We start from the raw sequence: 18744 nt of genomic DNA, 5'->3' as shown, positions 1-18744 counted from the left end.
GAACAAATAAAATGGGTAATTATTTCATAAATGGGCAAGTATTATTCATCAATGTATAATTCAATAGAAACTTTTACCACTGACAAATAAAGACAAAATCCTATAGTTTTAGAAACACTTTTATCTAACATAGTTATCATACTAGATTTTCAAAGTCAAACACAAATAGCAATTCATCTGACATATCGATATTTGATTCAAACTAGCTGATTTTTTTCTCATTAACCCTTTCTGACCTGGTTGAATTAATTCGTTCAGTCCTAAATAAATTAATACAATACCATAAATAAAGTGGGAATTGACTCAAAACATGCCTTGCAGATTTTAGTTTAATATCTGGGTAGATGCCAGATACCTCCAGATTGCAACTGTTCATTGTTTACGTTCAGTATGGCGCGATCTAAAATTAACAAATACTGATATTTTTTTAATCATCTAAATCTACATCAAATTCAGGTCATAAAGGGTTATTTATCAAATCAGATCATTGTACACCATATCTGCAAATAAATACAAAGCCATTCATGATGCTATCATTTTTCATGTTCTTAATAGACATATCTGCAATACAATATTTCATGTGCGACATTACTAAACTATGCATGCATTTCTAAGAAAGACAGAAAACCACTAGAGTTCCCTCCCTTTGATTAGAAGCCAACAAAACTGCTGTAAATATGTGAATATATCTGATAGGTAATGTAAAAGAGTTGGGAGCTATGAAGTGTCTACTGCGTAATAAAGGGTGATGTCAAAAGTCAGGTGACTTCTGTTTTTAAGTTGGCTTATTATTCTTTTTAGTTCATCTACTCGTAGTCACCAACTTTTTCTTAGAGTACTTAAAACTACCACAGTTCATTGAGGCAGTTTTTCTTTTCTGGCCTTTTGTTTTTTTTTACTAAGGGGTCACCGCTTATCAAGGACCAAGAGCCACTTGAGAATCAGGATTAATGAGCGAGGGCAAACTGTGAGACATCAACATGATTATCGATAATGACGGAACTTCGGTAGAGTTTGATTATTTAAGAGGATGGCTAAACATTAACGTGTTTATATTAGATTTGAAAACGACCATGTTATAATTAGTTGGGAAGCAGCGCTAGGGTATTGTGTTCCATAGACTGACAGTTCTAGAAAATAAACTTTGCTAATGGAAATTTTGTTTACTTTTAGGCACTGACAGAGAATAAGAAACATTATCATTTTCACCTCAAACAAGGCATATTGCCACATCAGAAAGGACCATAGATTGGAGCTCAGTCGAGCACCAGTCATGAAAATAATGATAGAGCAGAGATAGACTTGCAACGTCTCTTTTGTGAGAAAGAGGAAGCAGGCAGGAGAAAAGGTTCGTGCCCACTAGATTTCGAAGACGCTTTTGTATCCAGGAAAAAGTCAGATATGGCACTGATAAATAAAAAAAACGAAAAGAAACAAACAAATCCTTTGAATTAAAGATCGTGAATGGAGGCAAGAACGTCATCCCCACCATTTCTGTTGCTGCCAGATGAGAATTAAGTCTGGTTGAAGCATGGGTCCAAGTTAATTCATGAGTGGCCCATATCCAACATATCATCGAACAATATTTTTTTTTTTTTTTTACAAGGTTGCAAGGAAGAGAAAAAGGCATCTCCTGCTAGGTTATGAAGTCTATTTTAAAATCTGTCAAAGCAGGATAGGGTGCTTTGAGTAGCTCCTGCCCAGATGTGGCAACAATACTCCATCATAGGACATACTTGGCTCTTATACAGGTAGAGAATTGCATCGGCAGTGAGATATCTACTGGAGCAGTAGAATGATCCCACCATTTTCCAGCGACCGTGGCAATAGATTTGATGTACACGTTCCATTTCAGATCAGAAATAAAGTTCAGACCCAGAAGCTTGTCAAAACATGGAGCCTCCCCAAGATGTTCAGAAACCCTGGTTTGTATAATCCTTGTTTCTGATCTGTGCCATTAGGCATGGTAGTATCAACTGTGCAATTTTATTATTAAAATCTGCAGAAATTTCATATCCATAGAAAATCAAAATTCAAATGCTGTATAATTGCTACATATTAGGGACTCCATGTTGGTGATGATCAAGTTAGCTAGTGTGAATGTTGGCAAGGGTCACAGTTAGTGCATGTAAAGTTGAGGCAGGGGAGAGGGGCAACAAGTCAAACAGTAGACAAAACAGAGTTAAATGATGATGAATGACGTCACATTTTCAAGTTGGGAGAAACAAAATTTCTTTCAAATCAGTCTCTCCATGGAACCCATGCAAATGAGAGACTGCCAATAATACAAAAATAATCTAAGCGGAATATTGCCTCAAAGTTTTTGTCCACATGCGGGTCTCATTTCATAAGTTAAGAGAGTTAAGAAATAAATAGTTTGCTAAGATTTTCGCTCTCTCTCCGGTATTGATTCACTCCAAATAAAATCATTTATGAAAACCTTCAGCGAACGTCTCCTTTTATTACTTTCTCCATGAAAAGAAGCTTGCAAGGGCAAAAAGACTCCCATATAAACACTTTACATGTATAAAAGAAGCACGTATGTATAAGGATGTTTGTTCTTGGAAATTTTACAATGATCCTGGTTGAAGATGTACAAACAACACCATAGGGTGCTGATATATATTCAGGCAGAATATTGTCAGAAAGAAAATCCCCGCTCTCTTTCCTGTGTGAGGTCTCTCCAAATAAAAGCATTTTTGAAAACTTTCAGCGAACGTCTCTTCATGTTCTCTTTTTTCATGAAAAGAAGCTTATTTCTATAGCAACCACTAGACGAAACAGCAACAGCAAAAAGCGACTATAAAAAGAGAGACCCTCCCCATATAAACATTCCACACACGTATAAAAAACTCCTTTATTTGTTAGTAAGAATTTGTATATTAACACGATAGCATGTGTGTTATTTTGTGTATCACACTTACATCTTTTTTCCGAGTGACTGTCGTTTAATTGACTTTCCATTTCTTGTAATAAATAATTTTACCAAGAATTCTTCATAAGTTTCGGTTTAAGCTGATGCACCCAAGACATATGGATATATTTTTTTATTTTTGAAATTACAACTTTATGGTATATAAAAATCAATAGAAAAGCGATTGTAATAATATATACGAACTCTGCATGAATTAAAATATCATATTTAAGCATATTTTATGACTAGGCTACGCCGGGTGTCCCTGCTAACTTAGAGAAATACTTTTGCAGTTTTAATAAAAGAGCTACAATAATATCAGGGCATCTTCATTTATGCTGAACATTCACAGAATGCCAGCATCAATATATTACATATGAAAGAGTCAGCTGTGGAATTCCCACTGGCCCCGCTAGTGTTGCATAATTAGCGATATTAAACTATACATTTGATATCGGAATTTTGTGATATTTCTGGGATGTATCCCAGTGTTTATATTTGTTGTTTCTAATCACTGCCATTGGGCATAGTAGCATCAACTGTGAAATTTTATTTTTAATGTAGTTGTTTCTCTTGACTTCTTCCATTTTTTTTTTAGCACTTTTTATGGAAATTGTTCCAGACATGGCATGAAGCCGCTTAATATAAGGAGCTGAAAAAAATACTACTTCAAGGTCAAAAACTTGGCAAGTGTTAGTGAATAGATTCTGACCCAGAAAACAGCAATTCTTCCCTCTTTGTCAGAATACGAAGGACAAAAAAGGCAATGAGAGTTCTTATTTACTTGCCTCCTCACGAGGACAGAGTTAGACACAAGGTCAGTTTTTAATGCGAGGAAGATTCAGCTCCCCAAAAAGAGGCACCCTGGATAGGAACAAAAATAAAAATTGCCACAATTTAGAACAATCTCTCCTCCACTGATCGGGTCAGAAAAGGTGAAGTGCAGTATTAGAACAGATACTACACCCTGATCCTAGCCAAAAAAGGCAACAAGAGTTACAGAAATTGCATATCTACAGAAAGTCAAAGTTCAAGTACTGCATAATTAGGGATATCAAACTATGTTTGGTCGGCTTCTAAACAAAGGAAGACAACTCTTCGTGTTTTCAGCAGCAACGGTATCTATTTTTGATTCAGATTTTTATTATCCATTTATCAAAGCAACAAACAAAACCAAAGCAACCTTGAAAAGAAACTAAAAAATAACATTGATGCACAACAAAAACAAAAATCCATCGACAAAAAGCAAAGATTAACTGTCTTCCCTAACCTGAACAACACCATAAACAATAAAGAGGGGTACACAGACGACCCCAAACATAGGAGTGGTCATCATTATCACAAGTGGGACGGAGATGACCTTCAGCAAGCACAGCATCCAAGACTCGATATTCTTGACAAGTTGAATATCCATTGTGTCAACGTCTTTCCCAAATCGATTGAGAAGACGTCCGATGGGGGTCTGGTCAAAGAAGGTCATGGGAGAAAACAGGACATTATGCAGCAACGTCGAATGCAGCAGACCGGCTGCTTGTAGACAACCGACAAAAAGAAAGAGATCAGCTGTTACGATCATCAGACCTGAAAGAGAAATGCAAACTCATGATCAATTAAAGACATTCAGAGATTTTAGTTTTCGACGACACAGGTCACAGTTGCCTTCATCTCTTGTTTTTACTGAAAAGATTGATCGCATTAATAAATGATGAGTGGATGTAGTTTGCTTGAAGCATTGTGTGTAATATGTGTATAGAAGGACGATTTTTAAAGATAATGTCCGTCAAACAAGATGGCCACCTGATATCGGGTTTCATGCATAAACGAAACCTGAACCAAAATTTAATTGAAGTATAAAAATATATAAGAATCAATAGAAAAGCGATTTTAATAATATATACGAACTCTGCATGAATTAAAATATCATATTTAAGCATATTTTATGACTAGGCTACGCCGGGCATCCCTGCTAGCTTAGAGAAATATTTTTGCAGTTTTAACAAAAGAGCTACAATAATATCAGGGTATCTTCATTTACAGTGAACATTCACTGAACGCCAACATAAATATATTACATATGAAAGAGCTTTAGAATTACCACTGACCCCACTAGTGTTGCATAATTAGCGATATTAAACTATACATTTGATATTGTAATATGTGTATAGAAAGGTGACTTTTAAAGATAATGTCCGTCAAGCAAGATGGCCGCCTGATATCGGGTTTTATACATAAACGAAACCTGAACTAAAATTTAACTGAAGTATAAAAATATTTCATAAATGTAATTCTTTCACAGGTTGAAAAAAAAAAATTTTCTTTCATAAATTTATGTGAAGTAAAACCTTGTGTAATTTTTTACAAAACTTTTATTTTCAAAATTTAATTAAAGTATAAAAATATTTTGAAAATGTAATTCTTTCAGAGGTTTCAAAAAAAAAAATTTCTTTCATGTGAGGTAGAATCTTGTGGGCTGGTTTCAGTTTCACTTAGTTTTCATTTATACATAAAACCCAACATCAGGCAGTCATCTTGTTATAGAAGGGTCATAGAAAAACATTACAATGTTATTGTAAATACGTTGGTGTTGAGAAACTAAGTAATTCTGTTTTTTTTGTTTTTTTTATATAAATCTTACTTGATTCAGTCTCAATTTCTACAGTGTGTAATTGTGTTTCATAATATTTTATGGTAAAACCTCTTTATCAAATTAAAGTGTTTCAAATCTCCTGAAACTTGTGTAAAGTTCTGTATATAAAATGTTTGCTTTAAAAGAAATTTGTCATATAAAATAAAATATATATTTAAAACTAGAACGGAAATAGATGGATTTTTTTAAAATTGGAATCATATTTTTTTCCCCAACTGGTTTATTCAGATTTGGTGCAATTTTTTAAGGAGTCAGAACTAGAGTCAGAAATCAGATTGTGTTTGCTTTAAAATAAATTTTTCACAAAAATTACATTTTATTTGAATGACCGTTCTTATCTTGAATGTTATTTTCCCCAATATTTCGACCGATGTAACTTCCGACCTTCTTTAGGCATAACTTGTCAAACGACAGTATCTGCATGGAATTTTGAACAGAACCCTTTATTTAATTCACAGGAGTAGATTGTTCTCATTCTGTCAGCTATGACCAGGTATGTAACTCTATGCAAGTGTGAAAAATTATACAAAGGTAAGATATATCACTCACTAAAAGTAAGGCTAGAACATTAGAAAGCCGTAATATGTGAAGATATTGTAAAGTTGGGTAAGGTCAGTTAAAGGAGGTCGAAGGTTCAATCCTTAGTGCGGGCGTTACAAAGAATACAATTGTGCACCCAGTCATGGCTGACGGAATGAGAGTATGCTACCATTAGAGATTAAACAATGGGTGCCATTTGAAATTCTGGGCAGAGTCCCGTGTTAAAGCCAGAGGTTACATCATCCGAAACGTGTGGAGACGAGAACAGTCGTCGAAATAATTCAAATAATGTGATAGGGTAAAGTTTGGTTTTATATAAATTATATGAAACAAACAAAGAAGAAAATAAAATAGTGTGTGTAAATATTTAACCGATAAACTCTTAAACTACTGGTCACATAACACTGAAATTAACAGGAAATAGTAATCATACACCAAGGATGGTTTATAATAAGTAAAATCTTTGTTTGGATGGATGAATAACGAACACGGAAGTTGGCAAGTTGAAATGTAAAATGTTCATTTCAACTTGCCGACATATTTGTATTAGTTTGCGCATGCGTAAAACTAATCATAGCTAGAAGTGGTGTCTGTTTGTTTGTTTGTTTGTTTTGTTTTACGGCATATCAACCACTTTGGGGTCATTTAATGCCGAAAGGTTCGTTATGTTGTGTTAAATATTGGTTTGTTCTTCTTAAGGTTTTTTTTTTTTTTTTTTTTTTTGGGGGGGGGGGGGTCTTTCCTTATATTTTTGAGTATATTTTAGTTTCTTTCAGAAAATTGATAATTTTTTGGGGATCAATCTTGTTTAATATTGTTTTCAGATTTTTTTCTTGGTAATACTTTGTTCGGATTTGTTCAAGGTCAATGCAGTTTGTCAGTATATGGTGTATTGTGTAGGGTTCTTGACACGTTATACAGTTTGGTGTCTCCTCCCCTTTTAGTAGATGTGAGTGGGTGATGTAAGTGTGACCTATTCGCAGTCTGGTCATTACTACCTCTTCCTTTCTTGTTAACTTTTTGGTGTCTCTCGTTCCAATATTTGGTGTTATTTGGAATAGTTTGTTTTTGGTGCATGAGCTCCAGTTTTCTTGCCATTTTCTCTTCAAAAATGTGTTTATTTTAGTCTTTAGGTCTGTATAGGGGATTTTTCCACTTATGTGGTTTTGTTGCAGAGTTTCCTTTGCTGCCTTATCTGCTTGTTCATTCATGTATATGCCGATATGGCTTGGTATCCAGCAAAAGATAATGTTTTTTTTCATGGTTATGGCATCTATTTTGTTTAGCAATTTTGTAATAAGTGGGTTTGTCATTTTTTTTTCTTTTAGAGATATGAGTATTGAAAGTGAGTCAGTAAATATGATATATTTTTGATGGTCATCATTGGTTATTATATTCAGTGCCAAATCTATGGCTGTTGCTTCTGCGCTGAAAATAGAAGATTCGTTTGGGAGCCTTTTCTTTAGTTTTATTTTTTTGTGGATGGCTGCGCATCCTACTTTATCTCCATCTTTTGATCCGTCAGTGTAAATTTGTGTATATTCTTTGTATGTATTCTGGATGATAAGTAGTTCTTCATGGAAGGTTGATGGGTGGGTTTTCGTTTTGGGATATTTATTTAATTTTAATATTATGTGTGGTTGTTTGATCATCCAGGGTGGAGTTTTTGATTTGTTATATTTATGTATTTTTGTAATGTCCATTTGGGCTTCTGTGAGAAGGTTTTTTATCCGGAGGCTGTAGGGCTTGATATCTTCTTTCTTGTTGAAGAGATGTGTGTATTGTGGGTGAAGGGTACATTGATATGCAGGATTTGTTGGACTTGATACCAGCTTTAGGTAATATTGTAGCGCTAACTTCTGTCGTCTTAGAATCAGTGGAGGCTCGTGGGCCTCTATATAGAGGCTTTCTACTGGAGAGGTTCTAAATGCTCCCAAGGCTAATCTTAATCCTTGATGGTGGATTGTATTTAGTTCTTTTATGTAGGACTTCCTTGCTGCTCCATAGATGAAGCATCCATAGTCCATTTTAGATCTGATTAGAGTTTGGTATAATTTTAATAATGTGACTTTGTCTGCACCCCAATCGGTGTGTGCTAGGACTTTGATCAATTGCATTGTCTTTTGGCATTTTGCTTTTAAATATTTTATATGCGGTATAAAGTTCAATTTTTTATCAAATATAATACCTAAATATTTATGTTGGTCGGTAAGTGGGATGTTCTTGTTATCCAGTTTCAGGTTGGGGTCGTGGTGGAATTTTCGTAATTTGCAAAAGTGGATGCATTTAGTTTTTTCCTCTGAGAATGTAAATCCATTTTCTATGGCCCATTTGTTTATTTTATTCAGACAGAGTTGTAGTTTGCGTTCGGCTGTTTGTATATATTTAGATTGGTAGTATATAAGTAGGTCGTCCACGTATAGGGCATTTTCAATTCCTGGGTCTATGTTTTTTATGATATTGTTTATTTTAATGTTGAAGAGGGTGACAGACAGGATACTGCCTTGGGGGACCCCCATTTCTTGATCTTTTTGGACTGAATAAGTGTTGTCCATCCGTACTTGGAAGTTTCTATTTGTTAAGAAATTTCTGATAATTTCTGGCATTCTACCCCTAAGTCCTAGTTCATACAGGTCTTTTTGGATTCCGTATTTCCAAGCGGTGTCATACGCCTTTTGCATGTCAAAAAAAATTGCTATTAGATGTTCTTTTTTTGCAAATGCTTCTCTTATGCGTGTTTCCAGTTTTATTAAGTGATCGGTGGGGCTTCTATTTTTCCTGAAACCCGACTGGCTTTCTGTAATTAGATTTTTGCTTTCCAAGTACCAATTTAATCTTTCGTTAATCATTCTTTCAAAAGTTTTGCACAAACAACTAGTTAGTGCAATGGGTCGGTAGTTTGTTGGGTTTGTATGGTCTTTTTTTGGTTTGGGTATTGGGATTACTGTTGCCTGCTTCCAGTTTTTTGGAATGTTGTTAGTTATCCATATCTCATTGTAAATTTGTAATAAGTAGTCCAGTGATGGTTTTGGTAGTTTTTTGAGGAATTGATAATGGATCTCGTCGGGGCCGACTGCTGTATCGGGAGATTTGTTTATTGCCTCCTCTAGTTCTGCACTGTTGAATAATTGATTGTAGTTTTCTTCATTTTTTGATTTGAAGTTTATTTTTATTTTTTCTTCATTTTTCTTTATAGCTTGGAATTTTTTATTTTGGTTTTTTGATGATGAGTTCATTGAGAATTGTTCTGCTAATTTATTTGCGATATTTTGTTTGTCGGTAATCTTTGTGTTGTCGCATATAAGGTGTTTAATAGGGTTCTTTGTATTTTTTCCTGCTATTTTTCTGACCATCTCCCATACTTTTTTGGGTTTTGTGTTTTGATTAATTTTTGTTACATAATCTTTCCACGAGTTCCGTTTTGATTCTTTGATAGTTTTCCGTGCTTTGGCTTTGCTGTTTTTATAGGTGTCCAAATTTTCTTTCGTTGGACTGTTTTTAAATTTCCTTAGGTTTGCACGTCTGGCTCTTATAGCTTCTTTGCATTCTTTATTGTACCAGGGTTTGTTATATTTTGTAGTAGTGGAACTTTTTGGTATGTTCTCCTCGGCTATTGTGAGTAGGGTGTTGCTGAAATATGTGATGTGTTCTAAGTCAGGATTCGCTTCAGGTATTAATCTGTATTGACATGTATTTTGGAAATTTTCCCAATTTGCCTTTTGTAAATTCCAGCGGGGTGTTTTGTCTTCTGGCTTGGGATTCTCGTTTTCTATTATGATTGGGAAGTGGTCACTTCCGCATGCATCCTTATGTGTTCTCCAGCTATAATCCATGTATATAGTTGGGTCACATAGTGTTATATCGATTGCTGATAGGGTTCCCGTTGGTGGGTGCATATATGTATTCTCTTTGTTGTTGAGTAGGCATAGATCGTTTTGGTTAATTATTTTTTCTATGGTTTGGCCTCTTTTGTTGTTTTTTTTACTGCCCCACCATATATTATGACTATTGAAGTCTCCCAACAGTAGAAAAGGTTTAGGTAGTTGTTTGATTATATTGTTTAATTCAGTTTCGTTTATTGTTTCATTTGGTGGTATATAGAGTGAGCATAGGGTTATTGTTTTGTGTAGTGTTGCAGTTATTGCAACAGCTTGCATATTTGTTTTTAAGTTCACTTTGCTGTGTGGAATGTTTTCGTTTATCAGTATTGATGATCCACCGGTGGCTTTGCATGATAATTTGTTTATGTGGTTGTATATTGAGTAGTGTTTTATGTTAATTTTGTCATTTTCTTTTAAGTGTGTTTCCTGTAGGCAAATTATTGCAGGACATAAGGATTTGATAAGTATTTGCATTTCTTCGATATTAATTTTTAATCCTCTTATGTTCCACTGTAGGATTTTGTTAGTCATGGTTTATATTTTCTTTTGGTTTTGGACTGTTGGTGTTTATGTCTACGTCCATAGTTTCGATGTTAGTTTGGGTGTTTCTTTTGGAAGTGGATGGTCTGTTTCTTGTTTCTGGTGAGAGGCTTTTTTTGGGTTTTGGTCTGGGACTTTTAGATTTACTTTGTCTTGACTGTCTTTTTTGGCTATCAGTTTCAACTAGTTCGAATTTATTTTCATTTTCAATTAATACTAATTCTGTTTTTTGCTTGTCATTTTGTTTTTGGGGGGTAGTTTTTTTGTTGTTCTGTTCTATTTCCATTTTTTCTGTTGTTGTGTGTTTATTTTTAACATCTGTTTTTGTCCTTGTTTGTGACTTGGATCTTTCACGTTTTGATAATTGAGGAGGTTTCATTTCTTTAGGGATTGATTCCTCAATATTGATGGAAGTTTTTCTGATTTCCTTTGTTTCGTTTTCTTTTATACTGGGTTGTTCGTTTCTGACTTTTATTTGGCTGTTGGAGTTTATTTTCAGTTCTGATAAAAAAGATTTTAATTCTTCAAGTATGTTCTTTAGTTCTTTTGCTAGGTTTGCAATTTCTGGAGCAAGGTTTAGTTCATTGTAGTTGTACATTTTGTTTGCTTGTTGGGTTATTGTGGCATATGAGTTTTTGGTGCGATTTGTGACTTCTTTGCGGGCTTCTTGGAAGGTTATATTTTTTTGATATTTGATTGTTATTATTTCCTTCTCTTGATTATATATTTTGCACTGTTTTGAGTGAGAGTGGTGCTCTTCTTGACAGTTTGTGCATTTGGTTTTATTTGGACAGTCTTCTTCATCGTGGTCTGGGTTTTTTTCACTGCAGTTTCCACATGTGAAGAATCTTAGACATTGGTCTTTATTATGTCCAAACTTTTGGCAGTTGTAGCATTGTAAAGGTTTTGGGATGTATTGTTCTATTTTCGTTCTTTCATAACCTATATTGATGGTCTCTGGTATTTGAGGATAATTGAATGTTAATATATAAGTGTTTGTATATATTACCTCTCCTTTTTTTTTAAATGTGATTCTTTTTACATCTGTGACCCCTTGGTTTTTTAGTTCTGTTTTGATTTCTTCTGTTGTGCAGACGGAGATTTCCTGGTTTTTTATGACTCCTTTGGAGTAGTTTAGTGTTTGGTGTGGATAAGCTTTGATGTTTGTTTCATGCAATTTTTGTAGTTGAAGTAGAGTTTTGGCCTGTTTTTTATTTAGTACTTCTACCAATATGGTACCATTCCTTAATTTTTTGACATTTTTAGGTGTTATTTTGCTTGATATTACCTTTTGGATAATGAAGGGTGACATTTTAGTTAACGGTATATTAGACGTTGCTTCTAGCACGATGAATCTTGGAAAGTTTGTATCTTCATTGTCGCTGTCAGAGTCAATTTCTGTGTGTGGTCTCTTGGATTTTTTGGTATTCATAATAATTTTTGAAAAATTCATCAGCCATGCTCCCCACCCTCCTCGGAGCCCCTTATGGGGAAGAACTATGAGGGGGTAAATCCCATTCGCCTCGGTTCTCCAGGGCTACATAGCTGGTATACTCAAACATGGGGAGGTTTCCAAGCATTCACAATATATGGTTATGCCCACCCAAGTATGGGATTTCCCTGTATTTTTATTATTCCTGATGGTTACCTTTTTCCCAGCTTGATTGACCCTTCAGCCATCGCTTATTAATTCAGTTTATTGTTTATGTTGAGTGTTAGTGTGTTTTTGTTTGGATTGTCTGAATTAGTGCTTGTCATGACCAACCGATTGATTGGATCGGGCCTATCCAACCTCCCGTCTAGCCTAGTAAGGGCCAAAGTGGTGTGTTGTAGTATCATGTTATTATTTCCTAGGCATGTTCCACTCAACCACCAGGATCCCGTTCTTAATGCATTACGGGTTGCCACCAACGGTCAACTGGTGGTCCCATTGAAGGATTTTTACCCTCTGCAGGGGGGCAGTTGGTATGTTCTATCGCCCTACCAACTAGGCAAAAAAAAAGGTGAGGAGGTGAAGGAAAAAGAAAACGAGGGAGGGGAGGGGGAGGAGAATGTTGTTTTTGTTTTTGTTTTCGCAGAACATGACTAAGTTTTGCAAAAGGGAATAAAAAAACAAAGACATCTATGTAGGTGCGTTTCATCTCAGGAAGTCAGTAGACAGCCTGATCTGGTAGCACCAGAGGGGTGGTGTCATTTTAAAAATTCCTTATCTGTCTCAAATGGTAGGAAACACAGCCGGAACTCTAAATGTTTTGGATTCAATTCTAGCTGATGCCACCCAAGTCATTTTTTTTTTTAAACTTTTGAAACTACTACTATATATTAGATACAGTAGAGAATTGGCTTTCTAATAATAAATATAAAAATCTGCATGAACTAAAATATATTTAAACAGATTTTACAACTGGCAGCCCCAATGTTAAGCCAGGTTTTAATGCTGTGAAGAGTTGGCTGACATGTTATTTGAAGTTTTGATAAATTGGAGTTATCTGCCCTTTGTATATAAAACGATTGCATGACTTGATGCATATTTTGTTTTATTCAAATTAAAACAACGTTTCTATATGAACTCTCATTCTTGACGTTATTCTCGCATTGCCTATGCACAGTTCAAACATGGAAAAATAAGTGTAAACATTACAAATCTGAAACGAGTAGATTTACGGTTTTCAAATGTCATACGAGAATTGTTCACATGGCACAACGGATAAAGTGCTAAGTCATAATCTGTTCTAAGTAGCAATCATTAGGATATTGACGGTTTAATCCTCACTAAAGGCGATGCTGACAAGAATATTTATTTGAGACTTCTATGAGCCATAACTTGTTCCATAGATTAAAAAGGTTCGGTTAAAAATTCTGTACAGATTCCAGAGTTTGAAAAGACATCTGAAATAGATTAGAAGTTACATCGGCCAAAATGTTGCAAAACTAACACCCAAGATGAGAAAAGCAGTCCAAAGAATACAAATTATTAATCCTCATCTAAAAAATCCTGAAACAATCACACACACATATATATTATAATATAAAGCTGAACATCTGTGTGTGTGTGTGTGTCTGATCACGAATAGGCTCCTATATGGTTGACTATTATAGAAAACTGATCACATATAATGATAGAAGATGTATCGAGACACAGGAATGGGTATTTTTGATCTGGCATAATGGTGATTCATTAAAATTGTGATGTCTGCGTACGCGCCTGGTCCACAAAGTATGGAAATAAAAAATTTAAAAATTAAAAAAAAAAAAAACGTTTACAAGTGTTTTTGATATAGATGTACATAATACTTTGATAAGTATGTTTTAACTTAAATAGGGATGGTATAATAAAATGACGAATGATAAAAAGCAATTTTTTGTATAGTTTCAAATGTTAAAAACTTCAAAGACTATATATATATATATATATATATATATATATATACATACACACACACACATACATACATACACTAGAAGATGTACCCGACATTGCCTGGCGTTAAATGTAACGTTAAATTCCTTTCAGAAAAAAATGAACTAAACGGAAAGAAACTGAGACATGTGCATGCAAGTATTAAGTTTTTTCTAAATAGTTCACTTCTTGTAAGTAAAAAAAAAAAATACTTCAGTTGAGATCGAAAACAAAACCTAAAGACAGTAAGTACGATAACCATTAGGCAAGCTTGACACAATGTTTAAAAAGTGTTTTCAAACCTACTTATTCTTAACATAATGTTAATTATTTACATGTGTGGAGCTAACAACTGACAAACAGATAAAAATCCTATGACCAGCAAATACCAATTTTTCAATTTTTACCTGCTAGCAGCCATTTTTTTCCGGGTGAAAATGGATTAAAAATTTTTCCACATGTCTGAATACCCTATATACCAAATTTCAAGTCTGTAGATCGAAAATTTGTTCAGTATATAGGTTGAAAAGTGTCCTCATACACATTTATTCTCACTTTTATAGATATGTAGATATATTAAATCATATTTAAAACTAAATGTTGGGAGTCAGGATTTGACAATAGTTTGCTTGTTTAAAAACTGACTTGGAAATCAAATTTATTTTTTCAAATTGATGATCCTTTCAAAAATTGCACCAAATCAAACAAAGTTAATGTTAGAAATCAGCTTGATATTAGGTAGATTCCTTAACTCTGTTGAAGACAACTTATTAAAATGTACAAAAAAAGAGATAAGAAAAATCAAAACAAACTGAAAACAAAAAAAAGAAAAAGAAAAAAAGAAAAGCAAAACACCCCTCCACCTAAAAAACAAAACAAAACAAAAAAAATTATTCCATACTTTCAGTTAATCCAATTGCTCCATAGACTCCAAGCCGCAAGTTACGCCGTGCCGTGTCTATTGTTCCATTTATTGGGATCAGCAAAGCATCGTTGCTCCATTGACTTAACCAAATGTTTGAGTAAATATTCAACGCTCCCACGCACAAGAAGAAGATCAAAGTGAACAGCACAAACTTCAGACCAACCGCTTTGGCATACGTGACAAAAACGGACATTTTAACCTGTTGATAAAAAATAAGAAAAAGATTCAGTGGTATTTGAAAGAAAAAAAAACAAAAAAAAATCTATAACAGATGCAGCAATGAGATTAAAAAACAATGAAAATGCTGTTTGTGTGATGAAAAAAAAAAAAAAAAAAAACGAAATAGAGGCCACATCTGATTATATGCTGAAGGGTGTATTAGAAATTTGTCAATGTTAAGCCAGGTTTTAATGCTGTGAAGAGTTGCCTTTCCTTGTCTGGTTTGTGCTGCCGTGTTATTTGAAGTTTTGGTTACTTGGAGTTATCTGCCCTTTGACTATATAAAACGATTGCATAACTTGATGCATATTTTATTTTATTCAAATTAAAACAACGTTTCCATATGAACTCTCATCCTTGACGTTATTTTCGCGTTGCCTACGCACAGTTCAAACATTTCAAAATACAACCGCTAGATACAACGTGCGGCTCTTTACAAACAGACTTCTTTCTCCAACTTTACAACATGGCAAGGAAGAAGAAAAGGGGAAAAAAAGAAACAAAACAACATACTGAAGATGGAGTGTACCTCTGAAATATATTTATTTGTGATAAATTTTAGACAAGTAAAATATTTGTTTATTTTTCTTATATTACATTGTGATGCGCATTTTATTTTATTCAAATAACGTTTCTATATGAACTCTCATTCTTAAAAAAAAAAAAAAGAAAAAAAAAAGAAAAACTTATTTAACTTTTATATTTTTTATCATTCGTTGGAAAACTATTTAAGTCATTTAATCACCTGCAATCAATGCATCAACTTGCTCTCTTGAATTCACTATAGTTCTAATGTTAATTTAAGAGATCATCAGTTGTTCACCATGAAACACGGTTTTGGGTTGTGTGTGTATATATATATATATATATATATATATATATATATATTAGCAGTTCCGCCCGGCTTTGCTCGGGCCCTAGGTACTGTTCATAATTTTATGTGCATATGTATATATTAAAAAGTGTGAATATACATGGTAATGCCTTTCTATATAATAGGCTTCCTTAACTACCATAGAGAAAAGTTGGTAGAGACCGCAGACGCCAATTTTTTTTTAACTTCGACCCCAATTTTGACGTCTTAACATTTATTATTTTGAGCTCAAATTAAATTAAAATGTTTGGCTCATGTCCAAGTTACCTACATCTAAAATTTCAAGTGTTTAGACCCAAAATTGGTGGAGAAGTTTGGTAGAGTCTTCAAAGGTCAACTCTGTAAACTTTGACCTCTTGCCAGCCAAATCTTCACTCAAAAACCGATTAAAAAGCTTGCTGCATGTCTGAATACCCTTTATGTAAAATTTCAAATGTTTAGACCCAATATTGGCTTATTAATTTGCTAGAGACCGCAAAAGGTAAAATCTTTTGAACTTTGACCCCTTGGAAGCAAAATTTTTGGCAAAAAAAAAAATGATTAAAAAGCTTGTGCTATCTCTGAATACACTTTATGTAAAATTTCAAATGTTTTGACAAAAAATTGGCTGAGTAATTTGGTAGAGATTGAAGAGGTCAATTTTTTTAAAAAACTTTGACGCCAATTATAATCTCTTAAAATTTATAGTTTTGGGCTCAAATTGAATTATAAAGTTACATTCATGTCCAAGTAACCTATATCTAAAATTTCAAGTGTTTAGACCCAAAACTGGTGGAGGAGTTTGGTAGAGTTCTCAAAGGTCAAATCGTTGAACTTTGATCCCTTGACAGCCAAATTTCTGGTCGAAATCTGATTACAAAGATTTTCCCAAATCTCAATACTCCTTATGTTAAATCTCGAGTCTCTAGAACGAAAATTGACAGTTATTTTGTAGGAAAATGTAGACAGACTGACACACAAACATGTTCACTTTTATAGATATACTAGCATGGGTGCCCAGCATTGCCCGGGTGTTTGGCGGTGTGTGTTGAGAAAAAAAAAAAGTGGTAGGCTCAAACTGTACCGCGAAGGAGAAAAACAATAGGAAAAAAATGTGACGTCTTTGCTGTTACGACTACCGCCAAATCAGAAGTGGCGTAGGTATAAGAGTGGATGACTTTCGAAAATATCTAAATATTATATTTTAATTTATACAGAAAATGAGTTGTGTGTATGCAAGTATTATGTTTTTTCTAGATAGCTCACTTATTGTAAGTAAAAATAATTAAAAAAAAATACTTGAGCTGAGGTCGAAACCAAAACAGTGAGTCAAATATGATAACCATTACACTAGCTGATCACGACCATTACAAAGTGTTTTCAAACCTTCTTATACTTGACAAAGAAGCTGTCATGTTTTATGGCTGTGCATGCGCATTCATGAAACATTGAACAAAAAAGAAAATCTGACGACCCCAACGTACCAATTTTTCAATTTTGACCCCTTAGCAGCCATTTTTTTTCTGGATAAAACTGATTAAAAAGATTTCCACAAGTCTGGTTATCCTATATATCAAATTGCAAGTCTGTAGATAAAAAATTCATTGAGTATATAGGTTGAGAAATGCCCTCACACACACATTCTTACTTTTACAGATATATAAATTACTAGCGAGGGGTACGTGGCATTGCCCGGGTGTTTGGAGGTGTGTGTGTGGGGGGGGGGAAAAAAAAACAAAAAAAAAAACGTAAGTATGAGGATCGAACCCGAACCGTTGAGGCAAAGTTGTAAATTAAAGTGTGAAAAAAAAAAAAAGAAAAAAGTGCGACGTTAACAATTGCCCCACTGCGACATGCTAACGGAAACACGTTCGAATTTATTTAATTACTCGGATTTGGCAGGTGCCCATTTTAATTAGTTAATGAGGTCAAGTTTGACTGCGGGATTTTTATTTTCCCAAGATGTTATAGGAAAAAGACTAAGCCACATGCGGCGAGTGACAAATGTTGAATATTTATCTTCCCGAAATCGAGCAAATTAAATAGACAGGCGAGCTTTGTTGTTAACTGAGATATTACGATTTATATATGATATAAAAAGTTTTAAAAAGTTGTTAAGCGACCGACCGTTTCTCTGAAAAAAGCCTTTTGTAGACATACAGAAAAAGCGAACACACATACATACATTTTCGCTTTTATATTTATAGATGGCATTAAATTCCTCGGTGGATTCCTGAAATTCCTAACCCTGCCTCTAAGAATATGAATGCATGTATTCACTGGACATGTTGTGCTCTTCCAAAGTTATTATTCAACTCAATGCTACAAAAATCTCATCCCAAGAAAACCACAAGTTCAGTTTCTAAACAAATTAGCAGGGAGACCCAACGTTGCCCGGGATTGAATAATAATGATCAACAAATATTTCCCACTCCCATATTTTTATTGCCATCGAAATCGGTGAAATCGATTGATTGCCTGCTCTAGTTGGGGACCCATTGTGGTGCACCAGGAGGAAGCTCACATGCCTCCCTGGAGTGACATAGTCCAAAATACATTCCAGTTTATATTGCACTGTAGAGAACCAACTGTTGATTTCATAAAATCATTTTTATATATAATGGCTTGAATTAAAGTTTAAAATGCAAAAGTCAAGTATCATGTTTCAATTGTGCTCCAAACAGAAATATTCATTTCGAATGTGCCTCTGTCATATTAAAGAACCTACTGCTGATTTTCTATGCTTGGCCTTACTGCTTGTGCGATGATTAAATGTTTAAAGATACTGTTCCATAATAATGCATGTTTAAGCTTTGGCATTGGGT

At 34.2% G+C, this 18744-nt stretch overlaps 1 protein-coding gene across 2 annotated transcripts in view; it reads right to left on the bottom strand.

Moving 5' to 3' along the window:
* Positions 1-18744, bottom strand: part of LOC145252544 (multidrug resistance-associated protein 1-like) — a 214630-nt gene that overhangs the window by 28325 nt on the left and 167561 nt on the right. For both annotated transcript variants that reach the window (XM_080112095.1, XM_080112096.1), the window contains exons 22-23: positions 14824-15046; positions 4185-4495 (exon numbers count right to left, since the gene is read on the bottom strand). In XM_080112095.1, coding sequence (XP_079968221.1) covers positions 4185-4495; positions 14824-15046 — 534 coding nt within the window. The remainder of the gene's footprint in view (positions 1-4184; positions 4496-14823; positions 15047-18744) is intronic.

This window comes from Euprymna scolopes, chromosome 29 (assembly GCF_053919585.1).
Source record: "Euprymna scolopes isolate OS-2025 chromosome 29, ASM5391958v1, whole genome shotgun sequence".
NCBI classification, from domain to species: Eukaryota; Metazoa; Mollusca; class Cephalopoda; order Sepiida; family Sepiolidae; genus Euprymna; species Euprymna scolopes.
The sequence above is the reverse complement of the archived record's forward strand: the minus strand, read 5'-3'. Positions and strand labels throughout refer to the sequence as shown.